At 43.2% G+C, this 18,350-nt stretch overlaps 2 protein-coding genes across 5 annotated transcripts; one reads left to right on the top strand and one right to left on the bottom strand.

Annotated features, from left to right (window-relative positions):
- Positions 1-750: 750 nt before the first annotated feature.
- LOC138198491 (E3 ubiquitin-protein ligase RNF170) lies at positions 751-5,205 on the top strand. 2 transcript variants are annotated; one of them, XM_069149928.1, is made up of 6 exons: positions 751-840; positions 1,186-1,287; positions 1,847-1,955; positions 3,500-3,573; positions 3,658-3,768; positions 4,383-5,205. In XM_069149928.1, the coding sequence occupies exons 2-6, from the start codon at positions 1,273-1,275 to the stop codon at positions 4,722-4,724; spliced, it is 651 nt and encodes a 216-aa protein (XP_069006029.1). In that variant the 5' UTR covers positions 751-840; positions 1,186-1,272; the 3' UTR covers positions 4,725-5,205. The 2 variants fall into 2 exon arrangements, with proteins under 2 accessions (XP_069006029.1, XP_069006030.1); XM_069149929.1 differs by having other exon boundaries at positions 757-840; positions 1,191-1,287.
- Positions 5,206-5,428: 223 nt separating this feature from the next.
- pfas (phosphoribosylformylglycinamidine synthase) lies at positions 5,429-17,428 on the bottom strand. Of its 3 annotated transcripts, none has more exons than XM_069150068.1 (28): positions 17,241-17,428; positions 15,924-16,046; positions 15,594-15,729; positions 15,038-15,143; positions 14,753-14,951; positions 12,772-12,877; positions 12,548-12,688; positions 12,300-12,424; positions 12,067-12,195; positions 11,280-11,414; positions 10,904-11,032; positions 10,713-10,786; positions 10,482-10,635; positions 10,331-10,392; positions 10,044-10,205; positions 9,628-9,864; positions 9,297-9,527; positions 8,904-9,084; positions 8,718-8,801; positions 8,315-8,470; positions 7,939-8,058; positions 7,651-7,796; positions 7,370-7,577; positions 6,985-7,070; positions 6,780-6,894; positions 6,540-6,689; positions 6,229-6,369; positions 5,429-5,913 (listed from the first exon to the last, which is right to left on the bottom strand). In XM_069150068.1, exons 2-28 carry the CDS (start codon positions 16,042-16,044, stop codon positions 5,603-5,605), a joined length of 3,945 nt encoding a protein of 1,314 aa, XP_069006169.1. In that variant the 5' UTR covers positions 16,045-16,046; positions 17,241-17,428; the 3' UTR covers positions 5,429-5,602. The 3 variants fall into 3 exon arrangements, with proteins under 3 accessions (XP_069006169.1, XP_069006168.1, XP_069006170.1); XM_069150067.1 differs by lacking the exon at positions 17,241-17,428 and adding an exon at positions 16,135-16,550; XM_069150069.1 differs by lacking the exons at positions 15,038-15,143; positions 15,594-15,729; positions 15,924-16,046; positions 17,241-17,428 and adding an exon at positions 14,593-14,606 and having other exon boundaries at positions 14,753-14,822.
- Between the last annotated feature and the right edge of the window lie 922 nt (positions 17,429-18,350).

Genomic DNA, 18,350 nt, shown 5'->3' with positions numbered 1-18,350 from the left:
CAAGCCTCTCTGTGTAGCCAGTGTAAATATTTGCGAAGATATTTCTGCAATTGCCGTGCTGTGGAGGTTTTCACACATTTGCTCACTGTCAGATACTCCACGGAGGATTTTTATTAAATAATTGCTGACAAATGCTAGAATGCAAAGTTATTTTAATCTACTCTGTTTCTTCATTTTGCCTCATTTGTCCAACCATTTGACTGGTAATTTTTTAGATTAACCTTTGAGAAGTTGCAGGCATCTATCTAGCTTTCACACTAAAACTGGGACCCATACGAGGCCTTCTTTCTGCCTTTTGGGTAACACATTGTTAAAGTCAGTCACTGATTTCACAACCAATAGTTTATAGTAAAAGGAGTATTACGTGTAGTTGGTTTTGGTAAAGTAAACTTTGGGTAAATGATTGGCAAGTTCAGATCTAACCTACTTAAACACAGTGGGAGGGATCTTTTCTGGCTTTGATCTGGTCATATGACCCAAATAGTTTGAATCTGACCAAACTAAGATTTTTAGGCTTAATTGAGTTGAATACTTTTACAGTAAAAGCTGATCATACTGCATTGTAAAGTGAAGTACGTGTGTTTTGGAGTAGTCCTTTAGTGTAAAAAGCACTGCTTTCTTGATCTGACTGTATTACTGCTCCCTTTAAGTATAGAGACTCATACACCAGCTGATATTGGAGGGCCTAGTTGATCATTAACAAGCAGCTCCAATTTATTTTGTACAGTGATGCTGTCAGGCAGCACTTCACTTCCTTCTGGGAGACAGTGACAACTTGTTTCCTTTCAAGAAAGCTGTCTTCAGAACAACTATATGCCCCTACCGCAGATCTCAGTCCAGGTGAGTCTCATTTTTTTATGTCATCTCTAACATAAGTCGAGCTGTGCACTTTACAAAGTGACTGAAGATGATGTAGGTTTGGGGAAATTTTAATTCAGAGTGTGTTTTGGTCCCATGACACCTAGGCTCCCCTTCATCTGATCTGCTACAAATCTGTCAAGCGCATTTTAAACCAAATCATAATTTTTTATTTTTCTTAACTGTTCAGTTTCTGTTACCAACAGACAGAAAAGAGCTGAGTTCAATCAACCTTATCTCACAAATCATTAGTTTTGTGTCTGTATCACCTCCCAGCAGATATCTGAGTGTATAAGGTGTGTTTATTGTTGTCCTGTCACATTGCAGAACAGACCATCTCAACTCTGAAGGTCCAGTAGGTCAGGGTCATCTAAGGTCATCCACATCTTTGGTGTGCTGTCAAAATCAACGCATATGAGCTGCCACATGGTGAGAATTTCACTTGCTTACATGCTCTCACAGTAAAGCTGATGACCTGCATTGCCAAATAATTTCTTGCTTTTAAGAGGGTTATGTTTCTGTCTGCCAATGTTTCTGTTGGTGTAAAAAACACCTCTATCTTTAGTATAATTTGAAGGATTAAATGGATTTGGAAAATTATTTTTTAAAAAGCTCACAAAAGTTATTTCCCTTCAAGTACAGAGGCAGTAAACATTATTACTGTAAGTCACTCCTGTGAGATGATGATTATAAAGGTCACAGTCTGGTGGACAAAGTTGTCACCAAACAATGGATCCTAATCTGACTGTTTACATGATCAAAACAAATAAAAAGTCTCAAACATGTATGATGTATCAATTTCAATGTGTTACCGGAAAACATCAATGGCTTGAAGCTTTTCGGCGATGACAGTATCGGAGATGGAAAGTTTGGTTGTAGAAGATTTGTCAGCTCTTTCTCTGCTTCATATTTTCTCTTTTTTCCCCCTCTTGTCCTTCTTCCTGCTCTCCACCTCTCATCTCTTAACATTTGTCTGTCATCTCTTCAGGAATCTAAGCAGACATGTCTGTCCACAAGCAGACAAGACTGGCACTGCCCAGTCTGCTTGCAAACGGCCCGATTCCCCGTCAAGACCAACTGTGGCCATTTGTTCTGTGGTATGAGATTACACACACACACACACACACACACACACACACACACACACACACACACACACACACACACACAGTTTCACATCAGACTTGTTTTGTTATCTTATGCTTGCACCTCTTCAATCCCTCATTAGTTTTTCAGTCTTTGTCAGAGTTGCTCACCTGTTACATCATGCGTTCACATCTGAGTTTATGTCATTCATTCCCTGATTAATGCAGCATCAGGGAATCAGGGATCATCTGTTCGGCTTTCAATAATTAACTGTTGCCATGGTTTCCTAACTCTGCTTATAGATAGATAGTGTAGCAAATCGCAAGTTAAGTGTTCACAGATGTGCAGAGAACCACTTTGTGAACTTCAACTGCTTTACTCGCAGTTCGTTTTTTCTTTGTTGCAATTTTTTTTTCTACTTTCAAGTGAAGTGAGAGTTGAACAACTGAAGGAAACTTCACCAGACTTTTTAATGAACACTTGGTGCAGTAAGGAGAGCAGTACCATTAGTTGAGCGGAGAGGTCTGGGTGGCTTGTTGCTGTTAATGTAGCTACAACATACTCTGGAACAAAGGCAAACAGTGTACAGACAAGCGAGATAACCATACTGTTAACTGTAGTGCATAATTCAAGCCAGTGCAGTGATTTAAAATAATATTAAAATGATTTTTCCATCTTAATCCTATGAATCTTAGGCTTCTGTCAGGGTAATTACACTAGCTTCCCTTTGAAGGTCATATGGTCATTATAGGGGCTAAACATTCATGCTATATTTTGCTTTTCTCAGAACTAGTCTAGACTATCCAAATCTTATACCATTGGATTTGATAATACTATTATAATTTTTTTTACATTCACCTTTATATCAAGGGAACAAAATTATAATCTTGTGAAATTGTTATGTTTTTACCTGTATCTCACCGTATAAAGCTGGCAATAGAGATATCTTTTCATAATTGTACACAGAAGGTTGTCTGGAATCTGGCAATATCTGAACCATGTTTGTGGGACACTCTAGGATTTAGCAATTTGAGAAAATATGTGCTGAGTTCCTGGCAGAAATGTGTCCTCGTTTTATTCATTTATTGAACCACAATCAGAGATAGGGCCATTATATTTCTCTAACTATGCACAAGTATTGAAGTCCTTTCAGCTCTGGTTTTCACAAGGACCCTTCTTATTTTTGCTGTAATTACATAGTTATGTCTCTAATTTACAGTTCATGTCCCAGATGCACTCCTGTTTAACCTTGATATTATCTGTTATAGACTACAAAGCTATTTTTATTCCAGCACACACTCGCTGTCACCTTAACCTTAATATAATGTAGACACCTAACATAGTTACCTCTTCACCTGTCCCACTTACCTCAGTCTTACCCTGGTCTTTCACACTCTTCAACCCTTGACCATCTAAACACCTCTGTTTGTTATCATGACCAATAATGCAATACTGAATCTTCACTGCCCGCTTGTCAGTTCTTCTAATGCTTCTAATGTAAATATGAGATGTGTAATGGTGTAAACTGTTCAGGGTTGTGTGTTTGTTTCTGCAGCTCCCTGTCTGATCGCCTACTGGAGACATGGGACGTGGTTAGACGCAATCAGCTGTCCTCTCTGCAGACAGAAGGTGCAGTACGCATGATGATTTCCCTGTACATCACTAACACATTTTGAGTGTGTATACGATATGCGGATGCTTGGGGTTTTGCAGGTCAGTGTGCTGTGCCATCTGTTCAACGAGAGTCGATCGGACCAGCGGTCGAAGGAAGTTCTTGGGGAAGTCATAGACTACAACAAACGTTATTCTGGAGCCCCACGAAGGGTCAGTACTCAACTTGACTCTTCCCAACAGCATTTTCTGGTTAGAAGCTGAAGTCTTTGTGTGCGGTTGTGAAAAGTATCAGGGGATGAAACTTTCTTTTACAACCTTGAATGTAACATCAGATTAGGTGAAAGGGAGGGTGAGAATTCTTCCCTTATTTCAGGTAACAGGAATACCTCTTATGCAACCTCACCTATTTATTGTCCTGTACACCCGCTAGCACAAGACAGAAGAGGTTTCTGGTTAACGCCTCACAACGGCACACTTTGCTGGCCTACTTTGGAAGTGTATCACCTTTCTTTTGAAATAAAAGCTGGATTTCCCACATGGATCTCCTTATATATTCTTACATAATACAATTTTAACAGTGGTCTGACTTGGTTGCTCATCATAGTACTCTGGTGTTTAGCGTATGGCAGGCTAACTGTGGCATTATTCTTGTGTTTTTTTTTACACTTTTAAGGGAGATATTAAATGTAAAAATCTATTTTTGCATAAAACTAAACAGAGGAAATCTTGAGTGACAGTCTCCTCAATCAGATTCTCATATGTCATGTGGTGTTCGCTTGTATCGAAACCATTTTGTTGTCTCTGACTTGTCCTCTTCCCTTCAGGTAACCGACTACCTCTGTGACGCCCCCCTCCTTCTGCAGTTACTGGCTCGTGGTCTGGGCACCATGGGAGGCCTTGTGGGGCTGTTTCTTTTCCGGGTGGCCCTGTGCTGCGTGGGGACTGTGGTGTCCATTTCCTCCCCTCCTCTGGACCATGTGTCCTCATCATCCAGCACCCTGGAAACAGACCCCTCCCTCTGCGGGCTGCTGGGGATCCTGGACGATGTAGTGGTGGTCATCCTGCTCGTTATCTGCGTTATCAATATCAACCAGCAAATGGCGCCAGAGAGACGACACTCTGCGACTGCTACAACCTCACAGGGAGTGATGGGGAATTCACTGTAGCTAGATGCAGCTGGAGGTGTCAGTACAAGCTGTTTGACAAGAGACTTTTAATGGATTTCCTCCTTCTGGCCATAGATAGTTGGATTAGCTGATGCAAGAATATTGACAGCCACAAAGCATTTAACTATCAAGATGTCAGACGCGTCTGAGCCTCTCAAGAATGTGGACTCAGGCTCCAGGCCTGTTTGTCAAGTGTTTACAGAGCCTATGCACAAGTGATATCTCAAATAAAATGCTATGCAGTGTTTGGCCAGGGTCTTTTTTAAAACCACTAAATCTTCAGTCCCTGTTGACTTAAAGGACATTATATCCTTTATATTTTAATAATCAATATTTGTTCTCATTTTTACTCCTTTAAATGGGCAGCACCTTTAACCACTTTGTTTCAGCACACCAAAGAAAAGCTGTCACATTGGTACTGTAATAATGACATCCCTGTAAATACTTGATATTGTATGAATTTATGTTATGGTTAAAATAAAGAATATTTATTGCCATCTGCGGTTACGTTTGTCATATGTCACACTACACCTGCTTTTTCTGTTTTATTTATTTATTTAATAGCAAATTTAGCTTTGAATGTTGCAGTGGAACAGCATTGATTAATTTCACTGCAGTTTTGCAACATATTCTTTCTTGCCAGAATTAAACCAATGAAATGTATATAAAGTCATAAATCCACAATAGTTTTTTTTTTTTTTTTTTTAATGAAAGTCATGAAGTACAGCAGGCAGTAATAATACATGAAGATCAAATACAGTTACCACAGGAAGTAGAAAGGTTCATTACATAACTACAAAGTGTAAACATACCTTACAGTTTCAGTCGATGCAACAACGGTACTTTAACAGCATCAGAAACATGTAAAGGGAATATTATCACTCTGTGTTGCTGCACCAGGCAGCTGCGTTCTTGAACATGCGCAGCCAGGGTGAAGGTGTCAGAGAAGGTCTGAAGTCCCTCGGGGCCCAGGGCCACTGCCAGCCCAGGGTGCAGCGCTCCGGGTGGGGCATCATGGCCAGGTGTCTCCCATCCCTGGACGAGAGCCCTGCAACACCCTGCGGGGAGCCGTTAGGGTTCAGAGGGTACTCTTCAGTGGGATGACCCTGGTCGTCAAGGTAACGGAGAGGGGCGAGTCCACCAGAAATGATCAGGTCCTGAGTCTGCTTGCTACGGAATTGCATCAGACCTGCGGGAGGGAGAGAGGTTACGGGAAATCAATGCTAAATACAGCTGCCGATTACAGAACATGCTGATCTGTGACTTCTAAGTCGGCAGAATGAATCATAGTTGTGCAAGTTCAGTACTGGTAACTGAGTAACCTCTTTGTGCTCAGTTACAGATCAATGCTGCATTCAGCTCGGGTACAATGTTTGTCAAAACCTCAGGGTTATTAGCAAAACTGTTGCTAGAGGACTGCACAGACCACATTTTCTCACATTTATGACCATTTAGGAACAACATGTTCTACTCAATGACAGATGTGTCTTGGTCCTGACTTTACCTTCTCCATGTGCCACCCAGACTCCCAGAGCAGAGCCTTCCATGCCTCTGAGCCAGATGGACGGGGACTCCTGGATCCCAACACTGACAAACCGTGACTCAAACCTGCCAGACTTATTATGGGTCAGCACCACTTCCGATTCTGGGGAAAATAAAAAATGAAAAAAAAAAATAACAGAATTAGAAATAATTTTAAACTGCATATGAACAATTTTCTTACATTGTCTCAATTCACTAATCCTGTATTGTTTTACCTTTTTAATCACAGTTGCAAGAAACATTTTCATGGCTTTCTTTGACTTTTCCCCTTACCTGCTCCTTCCTCAGCCTCTCCCACCCAGCCCAGCAGGGCAAGCAGCTGGCAGCCGTTACACACACCCAGACTCACTGTGTCGCTCCGTCGCCGGAAGCGATCAAATTCAGCCTTGGCCTTGGGGTTGTAGGCGACAGTAGCAGCCCAACCTTCGGGACGAAAACGTGGCATTACAGAACGAGCAAACAACATCTGCATGTGAAAGTGGTTGACGGGTGAGCAGATGAGTGTTTATTTGCCTTTAGCTGATCCCAGGACGTCAGCGTAACTGAATCCACCAACAAACGCGACGGCTTTAAAAGGCTCCAGGGTGACGGAGCCAGAGCTTAGGTCCTGCATGGTGACATCCCAGACCTACACACATGATTAGAGGCTTAAATAATGAACATGTGAAACACAACTTAAAACGACAAATATCAGGTTCACAAGGCTCCTATTAATGACCTCAAAGCCCGCCATATACAGAGAGACAGACATCTCTCGATCTCCGTTACTACCCTCCTCTCTGACCACGGCCACACGTGGCTGTCCTGCAGTTGAAACAACAAAACATATCAAGAGATTAGTCAGTGACATAAATATCCAGAATTTATTGGTTATAACTACTTGAACATGATGATTTTCATATATCTAATGACAAATGTTGTTGTTTTGTTGTTGGTCAAACAATATATAGTTTATAGACAACTGATTGAGTAATCCAAAAGAAATATAATTGAGAGTTGACGTCATTAAAAAAAAAACAAACAAACAAAAAAAAAAAACCAGTAGTTTCAGCCTTGGAATACACCAAATCATTAATAATGGGACAAATCCTGTTTAGTCGTACTGAGCTGGTTGATGCTGGGTGTTGCAGAGGGGTCAAAGGTCAGTTTGAAGTGCGCCTGTGTCCTCTGGGCTAACCCCTCTTCTTCCTGTTTAACACAGAGCTCATTGGCTTGGAGGCGCTCCAGTTGGAAACTCGTGTCCTCCCACAGCGATCTGAGGTCAGGTAGCGGCTCCCTCAGCACCTCCTGTCCATCCACATGGACACTGACCTGCAAGACAAGTGACATCACAAATGAAGAGAAAAGGCTGGAGGCACAGTCCACGCTGAGGTCGACGTCTCACCATAGCCTTCGGTCCGAAGCCGCAGGTTCTGCCGATACGATGGCACTGCACGCCGGCGTCGCTGTATCTCCGACACACAGTTTCTAGATCAGACTGTGAAACCTCCAGGACCAAACCCAGCTCCTCGCTGAACAACAGCTCCAGGACTGCACGGGCGATGAAGACAGCCAAAACACGGCATGAGTTTAAAATTATAACTGCACAGTTTATAAGAATAGTATGGGTTTGTGGGTAAATTACATGGTTTAAAAAAAAAAAAATTAAAAAAAAAATCACGAACTCGCTGACCTCCAGTTCCTTTTGATGACAACTCAACATCAATCCCTCGGTTTCCTGCAAACGCCATCTCTAGCAAGCAAGAAATGAGGCCTCCATCGCTGATGTCGTGTCCTGCGCTCAGCAGACCATCTGAGAAAACAGAAAAAAAAAAAAAGACATTCTTCCATTTCCCTCTTTTTATCAACAGCTTTCAAAGACAACCTTAAACAGTAAAACCACTAGGTGGCTGTATCATCACAGTACAAAGCTGCAGCTGCAACTAGAGAAGAAAAATAAAGCTGAAGAAAAGTTTGCCCACAGACTGAATCACAGTAAACATTGTTAAAAAAAAAAAAAGTCCCCTTCCGTGGCAGGCAGATACTTTTTCCTGCGAGCACCAACTGACCGTGTAAGAGTTTCTGAGTGGTGTTGAAGCAGGCAGTCAATAGTGCTGGCTTGTCCAGGTCAGGAGAGCAGTCTCCCAGCTGGCTGTAGCACTGAGCCAGTGCAGAGCCTCCCAGACGGTGATGGCCTGGATTCAGAGGAACCCACAACAACATGCCTGCAGACAGAAAACAGAAGGTCAGAGGCAGGCAGTCTGTTCCTGAGTATATACGGAGTGTTGGAGAGGAAAATGTGTGTCGTCTGCGGGTGAAGAGGATAGAAAGAAAAGCTCTGAACAATGAGAAAATTTCAGTTGCTGCTGTTCCAAACTAACACAGTCAGACAAATACTTTTTGCATTATAAGTACAAGCAATCAGAGTTCAGGCTGTTTGTGTGTATGTGTGAGTTTCTCAGTGTGTCATACCTTTGCCATCTGGATCTTCCAGATCAGGTGTCACAGTGGCAGTGATGTCAGGACAAACAGCATATGCTGAAATAACCAGAGCACCTGAAAGGGAAACAGAGCAAATGCTATGTTAAGCTCAAAAAAACAACACACATACATGCAAGCACGCACGCACGCACACACACACACACACACTGAGGGTACCTGGAGCTTTGACTGTCTCCTTTCCCACTCTAGCAGCCATACTCAGAGAGTCCTTGCCCCCATCGATGGCGAGTCCTAGTTGACCCATGACCTCACACATGGCTTTGCAGGCCTCCCACAGGCAGGCTCCTTCACCGGGCAGCTTGGCAGCCCACATCCAGTTACCACTACACTTCACATCCTGAAGCACACCACGAGGAAACAAAAAATAAAAACGTATCTGCTGCAATCTTTGCCAATTCTAACCCAAAGCTCATCTGATCTACAGAGGGTTATTTCATCAAAATACATAATATCTGTTTGATAGGACCAACATGTTTTTCAATTTTGTGCCACCAGTGCCAACATATGTTAAATGTGCGAGTTTCTCCACAGGCTACATGATGTGCTCACCCTCAGCTCTGTGACTCTGGCAAACACCAGATTGGTCAGAGCCTCTCCGACAGCCATGCGAGCCCCCGCTGCAGGACACACCAGCCCTTTAATTGGCTGCTCCCCGATAGCCGTTGCTGCTCCCTCCAAGCTAAATGGCGACAGAGCAACAACAGCCACGTCGGCCAATGGGGTATGAAGAGGGCCGACGCACTGTTGCTGGGCAACCAACCCAGTCACAGACCGGTCCACCTGACGGAGGGAGGGAGTGACCACATGGAGAGTCACAAAGTGTCTGTGCAGATTTATCCTTAAAGACAGAGACGACGTAAAACAGGGATGTAGCACACACCTTGTTGGTCAGGTAGCGTTTGGAAGCCACGGCGGGCAAACGTAAAACCCGGTGCAGAGCATCTATGACCGTCAGCCCAGCAGGAAGAGACAGGGGCTTATGGGTCGGGGCCAAACGCTCCATCTTAAACTCCTTCTGTGGCATCTTCCCCAGAACCCACTCCAGCTGCAGGTCGACAGGATAACGCTCCCTGTCCGTCCGTTCACCACTGCCTCCCTCATCATCCACCAGCACAATCTGTGGGAGAAATCAGGCTGAAATAAACACACTGACGCTGATCTGGGGTCTTATTAATTGTGATGCTTCACGTGGAGGTTGTCCAGCAGTATGACCCAGCCAACAACCACTGATCACGAACGTGGACTGATTAGTGCAGGGCGTGTTTATTTATCGACTCGGTCTGGGCTGAAACGTGCCTTGCCGTCTCCTGTGATGTTCCCCACAAAATCAACAGGACACTTCTCCCTCTGACACACTCTCTCCAGGAAGGACCTGTCTGATGGACGCAGCAGAAGGGCGTTGCTCTCCTGGTACTCTGCCCCCCACAGCTCCAGCACACTCAACGTGGGGTCACCTTTCTACACACCAAAGACAGACAAAAGGAAAACATTAAGACCCAAGAAAACAGAATCAAAGACATTTATCTTATGGGAGGCAAAAGAAAATAAGGAATTATTATTTTCTCTGTCCATGTGCTGGTTACCTTGAATTTACTGCAGTAGATCACAGCTCCTGCTGGCTCACTGAGCTCTTTGAGAACATTACCTGAAGATGAGAATATGGCTCAATACATGAACTTTGGTCTCATTTCTAAGCTTTACGTGGGTCCTAAAGAAAGGCCACAGTTTTTGTACCATTTCCTCCTGCCCCCTGATCATGTATACTGCAGATTGGGTTCGGGGTTCTTTCCAAACATGCTCTGAGAGCGCGATTCATCTTCTGCTCCATCTCGGCATCTCCCCTCTGGACCGCACCCAGATCCCGCTCGCTGGAGTTGTCCCCCTGGACCTGCAAGACAAAAGGTATTCAAATACTCAAACATGTCTGCACCAGGTGAGGCCACTGCTCGTCTCAGCATGATTTACTTGGACAGAAGAGGCAGCTCCTCCTCCTACGCCGATCCGGTACACGGGCCCTCCAATCTTCACCACCTCCATCCCTGATAGACGAGTACAGCAGAGGATCAGAGGGACACTGTGAATCATTGATCGATACGCGTGTAAATATAGCCTCCGAATTGATTAAACTCATGTCACACACGGTGTTAAAACATTACCAGACTGTGCCTCTTCTTTCTTCACATGTGTATCTTCAATAGAGCCGAGACCACCACTGAACATGATCGGCTTAATCCACTCTCGTCGCTCCCCACTGGGCAGCCGCATGCCGAAGGAACGAGCAAAACCTAGAGGAAGGTTGTTGTGTATATATATATATTTATATATATTTTACAGCAGTGCTGAAACAAGTCAATATGAGTCAATCAATACGCAGACCTACAGGAAACCTCGAGTCTAAAAAGATTTTAATAAACACACTCTGGTTTGTTCCTTTTCTGAAAACGAATTCCCTGATTAGTTGTCGAGACTTGCTTTTAAAGAAACTGATGTAATCTTGTAAACCTCAGTACATATAAAGGTAGGTGTTCCTACCTGACAGGACAGGCTCTCCAAACTTGTTGCCATAATCTGAAGCTCCACTACTGGCCTCGATGGCAACCTGCAGCGGAGGGGCAAAGCTGGAAGGATACCATCCCTTTCCTTCAGACTCCCAGGGGAGATCGTACCCTGGAGAGGAGGACAGGGAGAAAAGACGTGTTGACTCAAGAACCATTGCTGTGCAACATCGACCAAGTTTGCTTTCTGCATCTTTATTAACAACTATGACTCACCACTTTCATGTCTTCGGTAGGGTGTGCTCTTAAGGGTTTCATTTGGGGACCAATTTTATTTTCCCTACATGTAGCTCCCCATGGGGCAAATCATTTGTAGACGGCACAGATTTCATTGTTATGATGATGACATCTAAATGTATCTCACTGTTAAACCCTGGAAGACAATTTTTTTTATCTTCAGCAGAGCTCGAGTAAAACACACTCTTGTCACTGGGACACAGCACATTGGGCACCGGAAAAATTGTGTCATCTGCTGGTTCCATGTTGGGACATATAAAACTTACTTTGGTGTTATACTTGATAGTAATTTCAGTATTGAGCAACATACCACAAAGCGTGTTCAATTTATCTTTTAACATCTAAGAAATATTTCCAAAAATACAACAAATTTGAACTTTAAAGACAGAGACCATTTTATATGCTGATTGATTATTGCAAATGACTTTTTACTTTCCTTAACAGAAAATACACAGCTCGACATCAAACTGGAATGATCATTTTTATGTAACATTCCTCAAAGTAGTTCTAGGAATACAGCGTCAGACCTGGTATATGCAGGTTTCCGAAGCAGTATCCTGCTGTGCCAGCGATGACATGGCCTCCTTGTCCGGCACTCTGGACATCTCTGATTCGACCTCCGGTTCCTGTGGTGGCACCACTGAAGGGCGCGACACCTAACAGGTCCAGTAGCAGGGGACTGACTGTTATTATTTGGAAAACAACAGGCGAAATGGGCTCTTGCTGTGTGAGAGAGCACAATGTTATTTTGGGTCCTGACCAGTCGGGAAGTTGTGCGTCTCTGCAGTAAAGATGACGTGTCGCAGTGAGTGCCGAGTCTCATACGGGCTCGCCTGGGATGGATCTTTTGGGTAAACGCACTCGAGCTCCATGCCTTTGATACCACTGGACACACACGGACACACACACACACACACACACACACACACACACACACTTCACAGTGAGTCACTATGGACAGAAACACACTGGCAGCGTAGGTGGTTGCCGTGCTGTTTCCACTGCTACCTGCTGTTGTCGCAGAACTTAATGACATTGTTCTGGTTGCTGTGCTGCTGGGTGTCCATTATGAGGCTGAAAAGAGTCTCCTTCTGCTCCTGCCCGTCGATCACCATCCGCCCCCGGAAGAACCAGTGACGACTGTGCTCGCTGGGACACCGAGGTACAAAGAAAGCCTTCAAGGATAAAAGCGCCACACAAAGCAGTCCCGCTAATCTGCTTACAAACCCTACCTGTTGGACTGGGCCAGGTCGAAACACTCCACACTGGTGGGGTTCCTTTTAAGCCTCTGGAACATCGATGTGTAGTAGTCCAGATCCCAGGAGTCGAAGGCCAGACCTGCGTCAAGTACAACACACACAAATCGTGAATACCAAAGAAAAGATTCTGCAGCGCACGTGTATACTTTCTGGATTATGTGATTGTTTCAACAACAATACAGACATCAGGAGTTTACACTCATTTAACACCGACGCAAAATGAGTCGGCAGAAACAGCCACACGCAGTAATATCACCAACAAACGCTATCTGCATGCTTGAATAAGTTCTACAGCACTTAAAATTTATTATGAACTGATTATTATTCATAATATACAGAAACATCTATAGGACTTTGTGTCCCTTCTCTCAAAAAGTATTATCAACTCAACTGGAAGTCTAGAATCAAAAAGCTGGGAATTTAAGAAGCTGCAGTTTCAATAAATTCCATACATTATACCATTTTTAATTATCTCCTCAATTCAAGAGATGAGCATGGGGGAGCCTACAAACTATGTCATGAAATGATTCTCATCTGTCTGAGCCACTTGTGAATATTAATGAAGCTGGGTGAATAAGCAGAGCGTGAACATAAGTACGCACACCACGTTCTGTCACTGTCAGTCAGAAACCTGTTCGTATAAAGAGGAATAGCACGGCCTCTGAGCAAACACTGGCATGTCTGAAAACTAACTGCATCACAGTTCCGCTTCATTATACAGCAAATTAATCCCTCGATTAGGCACCTAATAGGTAAAAATACCTATTTATAGGTACTTTATCGGGAGGATTTGATGCTTTTTATTATCTCATGCCAGTGATTCCCAAAATGTGGTCCATGAACCACTGGTGGTACGAAAGAGCCTTAGAGCTGAGGCCTAAAAAAAAAAGTAATTTCACTTCATTTTATTACACACAGTTAATACATATGTACATGACATTACAGTCATGTACAAATTAGCTGTTGTTACAACCAACGTAGCATAACGCTAATGTTAGTTTGACGCAGTCGGATTCAGACTCCTCGGTTGTTGATTTTCGAGAGTGAAATGAGTGGAATCATAAAATGTCTACATGGTCCAAAAAACAGATGAGAGGAAAGGAATAACTCTGGACTTCACAGGTCAGATGAACATTTCAATTCTAAAGAGGAGTCAGAGTCGTCAGTTGAGCCGTTTAGTTTAGCTTTTTTTTTTTTTTTTTTTTTTTTTTTTTATAAGTTGCTTAAATGTTATTTAGTCTTTGAGGTTATAGCATAATTAAATCAGTGAAATTTGTTGGGAAGTGGTAATTGGGGCATTTGGTTTGGTACATGGTTTGAAAAGGTTGAAAACATCGGTTTTAAGCATGTAAACCTAACATCTTCGGGTTAAGGCAATTTCTTCCACCAATCAATCAACCGATTTAGTGAGAAAATATTTGTCAGATTTGTCAAAATTGAAATTAATCATAAAATGATGCTGTAATTCCTGTTGAACAAAGGCACATGGTAACATTTTGAGATTAACGTCGACTCCACACTCAACAGCACATTCAGCTTTTTTTATAATTTGCAGCAGTCAGCTGTAAACATACAATCTTGGCTTCATTCTAAACAGTATCTGACTTCCATCCAACAGACGAAGCCGTTATCGCTTTTTGGGTTTAATCCCATTACACACAAACACTAAACACACCCGTGCACATGTAAAATAATCCGCAGCATCGCTGCTGTCCTGTGACTTTAATCAGCTAAGTAATAACGTCATGTAGCATGTGACATTTTTACTTCCACCAGCACACACAGTGTACTCACAGAGTGCTGCAAGACTGAGAAGAAGCAGAACGAGAGAGAAGAGAGACAGCCAGAGTCAATTAACACAATAAGATGGTCAGTGTGATAAAAAAAGAGAATCAGAGAGGGGGAGAGACGCCGGGAGAAACTCCATTAATTTGGAAAGTGTAAGAAGTCTCACCCAGATTAGAGTTTGCCGTCTCCAAGGCGTCGCGACCTTTCCCCAGGATGTCCACCTCAAACACCGGCTGCGATTTGGCTTCCACGGAGAAGGAGGTGATGGGATGTTGATAGATACATTCGGTCATGCTGTCGTACAGACACGCGGTCAGCTCCTTTATATCTTCACTGAGCTTGTTCACACTTTCTCCGTTCTTGGGCTGAAGAGGAGGCAGACCCATCACACCAGAAGCAAGAAAATAAAGAGACAAACCCTACTGGATTTTCTTTGTGTGCGTGTTCAAACCTTGATGAGAAACCGGCGAGACAGCTCGACCCGCGTCACGTTAGTGAGGCCAGCGCTCTGGCAGATGGACACGGTGTTAGTGGACCAGGCGGTGGAGAAGTTCAACCTGAAAATGCAACAACATCCTTTACGTTACAGTCATTATCTGTTAGTGTGGCTCGTGTCTATTTCTTGAAAAGGCCCACTTAAGCTCCAGAGTCCAAGCCCGTACAAACTATAACTCCACGTCAACTATAGTATAGTTGACAGTCTATACGTATAGTATAGACTGTGTTCATTACTGCTCCTAATTAAGCAGCATGCATGCAATGAAAATATTGAGCTGCTTGTTATCCTAAACAAAACAAATGATACAAAATCTAAATTATTTACAATTTATACAATCTACAATTGATGTGCAGATCCCGTTCATTAATATAACTACATCACTTTTATGGTCAAGTCCTATAAAAATGTACTCACACTTTGGCCACGTCATGAAAACTGGGCAAATGAAACCCTGTAAGATGCAACTGCGTACCCTGACGTGTTAAAAATGGCCGTTCAGCTGTAGTACCTGGGTCCGATCTCCACTAGTTTCTCCCCGCTGCCCTCTGTGAGATTCGGTTTCTCGGACAGCGGCTCTGCCTGCAGGGGAGGACGAAACAACCAGAGGACAACCTCCTTCTGCTCGGCACCAAGACTCTCGCAGCCTGCAGCAGACATCGGGAAGAAATAATGGGAACATGGGGAAACGGCGAAATGGGAAAGTGAAGCAGTCCGTTGGAAACTAACAGAAAACCCACGAGGCTGCACGAGGTGAATGTAAATGTCTTACAGTCCAAAGCATCCACATCTGAATTCATTAGTATCTTCATCATCAGTCGAGAAGCCGTTACACACTCACCTGTCAGTTCCACATTGTAGCACAGCTCCGTTGTGATTGACAGATGTGGGTGGAGCTTGGCCGCCCTCTGTAAGGCCCGCCCATTCAGAGCTTCATTACTGTAGAACCTCAGTACAGCCATGACTAATGGAGACAAACACATCCAGTTAAGAGAGACGTCTCTTCATAAAATCAATCACATGATTAATTTGAGCAATAATAATTGGTTTACCCTGCATTCTCCGAGGTAATGCGGCAATAAATCAAGAGGTCAAATGTCAATAAATGATGATCTTGATAAGCAAGCACTCTCGCATCTTCTCACTGAGGCTGACCTTCGTCTCCACATGAGTTCGGGTCAAGACAGCTCAATGATGAGAAAGCAGGCCGCTGTGCAAAGCCTGCATCCGAGTGTCCCTACGAGCTCAAGTGTTTTCAAGGAAACGCGTTGAAGCAGCACACAGACGTTGCAGTCATCCCATGATAGACCAACCTCATCTCAGTTGAGACTCTTCAGGCGTTTCGGTTCTTATCCATCATAAAACACCATCACGGAGGATTGGTCGCAAATCAATTCTGCAGCGTGATAATAAAACCAAACAGCCAGAGTCGTAAACAGCTTCAGTGTCAAGAAGAGCACCGAGTCCTGCAGCATGGAGTCAGTCTGGGACCACATGAAGAGACAAAGGACAAAGATACACAGAAGAACCGCAGCAAGTTCTCGACCCGGTCTGGAACAACCCACCTGCAAACTTACTTGTTCTATACTCTGCACTTTGTATTGAAGTTAATCAACAAACAAAAACTACCATGGCTTTATTTTTATTTTTTTAAAGCAATCTCACTTTATTTAACGCCTACAAATGTTTCTCAGTACAGTTTCTCATGTTATTGGATCTTTTACTTATATGAAAAAAAAAATCTGATATTTTAGCTGATTGCAAATACCGATTTATGCAATTATTTTCACTTAATTATTAAAAACGGCCTCCTGATAATGAGTTGATTGACTGTGTGCAGGTCACACACACTGCACGGTCAGGAAAGTTTTCCGTCAGTTCTTAAAACACATGCAGTAAAACTGCAACACACTTTTTTTTTTTGTCAACACCGACTTCATCAACTAGCATGTCCACAGTGACGACGACACGGAGGGCAACTTCTGACTTGTCTCGGTAACACGAGAGGACAAACTGGACGGCGGTGTACGTGTTACAGTTGCAGTGTGTCGGCGGGTCAAGGGGGAAAGTTCCTCCATGTTGGTTCCTCTGTCTGCCGTGTGGAAGCTAAATGGCGAGGAGCAACCAGAGTTACCAGGAAGCTCGTTAGCTAACTTACGTGTTGCCTCTTTGTTTTAGATGAAAAAAAAAAATGAAAAAAAAAAAAAAGTTAAAGAAGCCGCTCGTCCCTGCGGTCCTGGACAAACTTCAGCTGCTCCCGCTGGACGAACTGGAGGTGGTTTGGTTGGTGGAGGTCTGCAAGACTGCCTGTCAGGGCTGGATGGCCGGACCTCCTCTTCACACACGTGCGAACCGCTCCAACTGCGGGACGCATGCGCAAGAGCGACTGATTCCAGGGGCAATCAAGTAGATTTGGGAAGTAGCCCGCACTAACCCTCCACTGTACGGTGCATTTGTTTTACTTTTCTTGTGAGAAGTAACACTGTATCCGCATTATACAATTATATTCCGGGCTGCAATGTAGTTTTCGGTTCATCTTTTCTTTGATAATTTAGGAATTATTTCACTTTGCACTAATTCAAAGTTCAACACGAGCATTCTAGATTTGTTTGGGTTCAATCTATTTAAATTGGACCTCGATCAAATAATTACAATGAATAAAAGTATGCAATATTATTCATAGCAGAGGGAGAGAGCTATAAAACATTTCATGTTGGGACTTATTGAAGATGACCTGGACTAATGACCTTAATATTTCTTAATATCCTGGCTATAGCCCAGGCGATATTGATGCGGACATTTTTTTTTTTTTCACCAAACAAGGGTTGAATTCAAATGAACACATTTTTCTCAGTAAACTGACAGGATGTGGCTAAAACTTTAAAAAAAAAAATAGCCAATAAAGGCATATAAAAGATACGTTTCTAACATATTTCTACTTGAACTTTAAATTATTCCGGTGCTTGTCGTGTTGTTTCTGGGCTAAATATCTGCAGGAGGTTGATTTGATGGAGAGGCTGAAAGAACAGAATCAAAACTGCTCCCACACAGAAAACGTCAAGAGCTGCAGTCTTAGATATATTTAATAAATTAAAGCCAAGGTACAAAAAAACAAAACAATGTACATTATATACCTCCCTCACCTCAGCCTTCCTTTAAACTGTGACAAACATTGTTCACCTTTGCACCTCAGAACAAGACCACAATACAGACCAGGGATCAGTGTTGAACGTCAAGTCGTTCACAGTACACATCAGACTCTGAAGCA

This window comes from Embiotoca jacksoni, unplaced genomic scaffold (genome assembly GCF_022577435.1).
Source record: "Embiotoca jacksoni isolate LCO1_2020_lvr unplaced genomic scaffold, fEmbJac1.0.p SCAF_16, whole genome shotgun sequence".
In the NCBI taxonomy this organism is placed as follows: domain Eukaryota; kingdom Metazoa; phylum Chordata; class Actinopteri; family Embiotocidae; genus Embiotoca; species Embiotoca jacksoni.
Note: the sequence above shows the minus strand (reverse complement) of the source record. Positions and strands in the feature narration are given on the sequence as shown.

Coding starts and splice junctions, on each gene's coding strand:
- LOC138198491 (XM_069149928.1), top strand. Junction 1,956..3,499: donor CTGTGGCCATTTGTTCTGTG/GTATGAGATTAC, acceptor TTGTTTCTGCAG/CTCCCTGTCTGATCGCCTAC. Junction 3,769..4,382: donor ATTCTGGAGCCCCACGAAGG/GTCAGTACTCAA, acceptor TCTTCCCTTCAG/GTAACCGACTACCTCTGTGA.
- pfas (XM_069150067.1), bottom strand. Junction 12,878..14,752: donor GACGGCAAACTCTAATCTGG/GTGAGACTTCTT, acceptor TACTTGACGCAG/GTCTGGCCTTCGACTCCTGG. Junction 11,415..12,066: donor CGGAAACCTGCATATACCAG/GTCTGACGCTGT, acceptor CCTCCTCTCCAG/GGTACGATCTCCCCTGGGAG.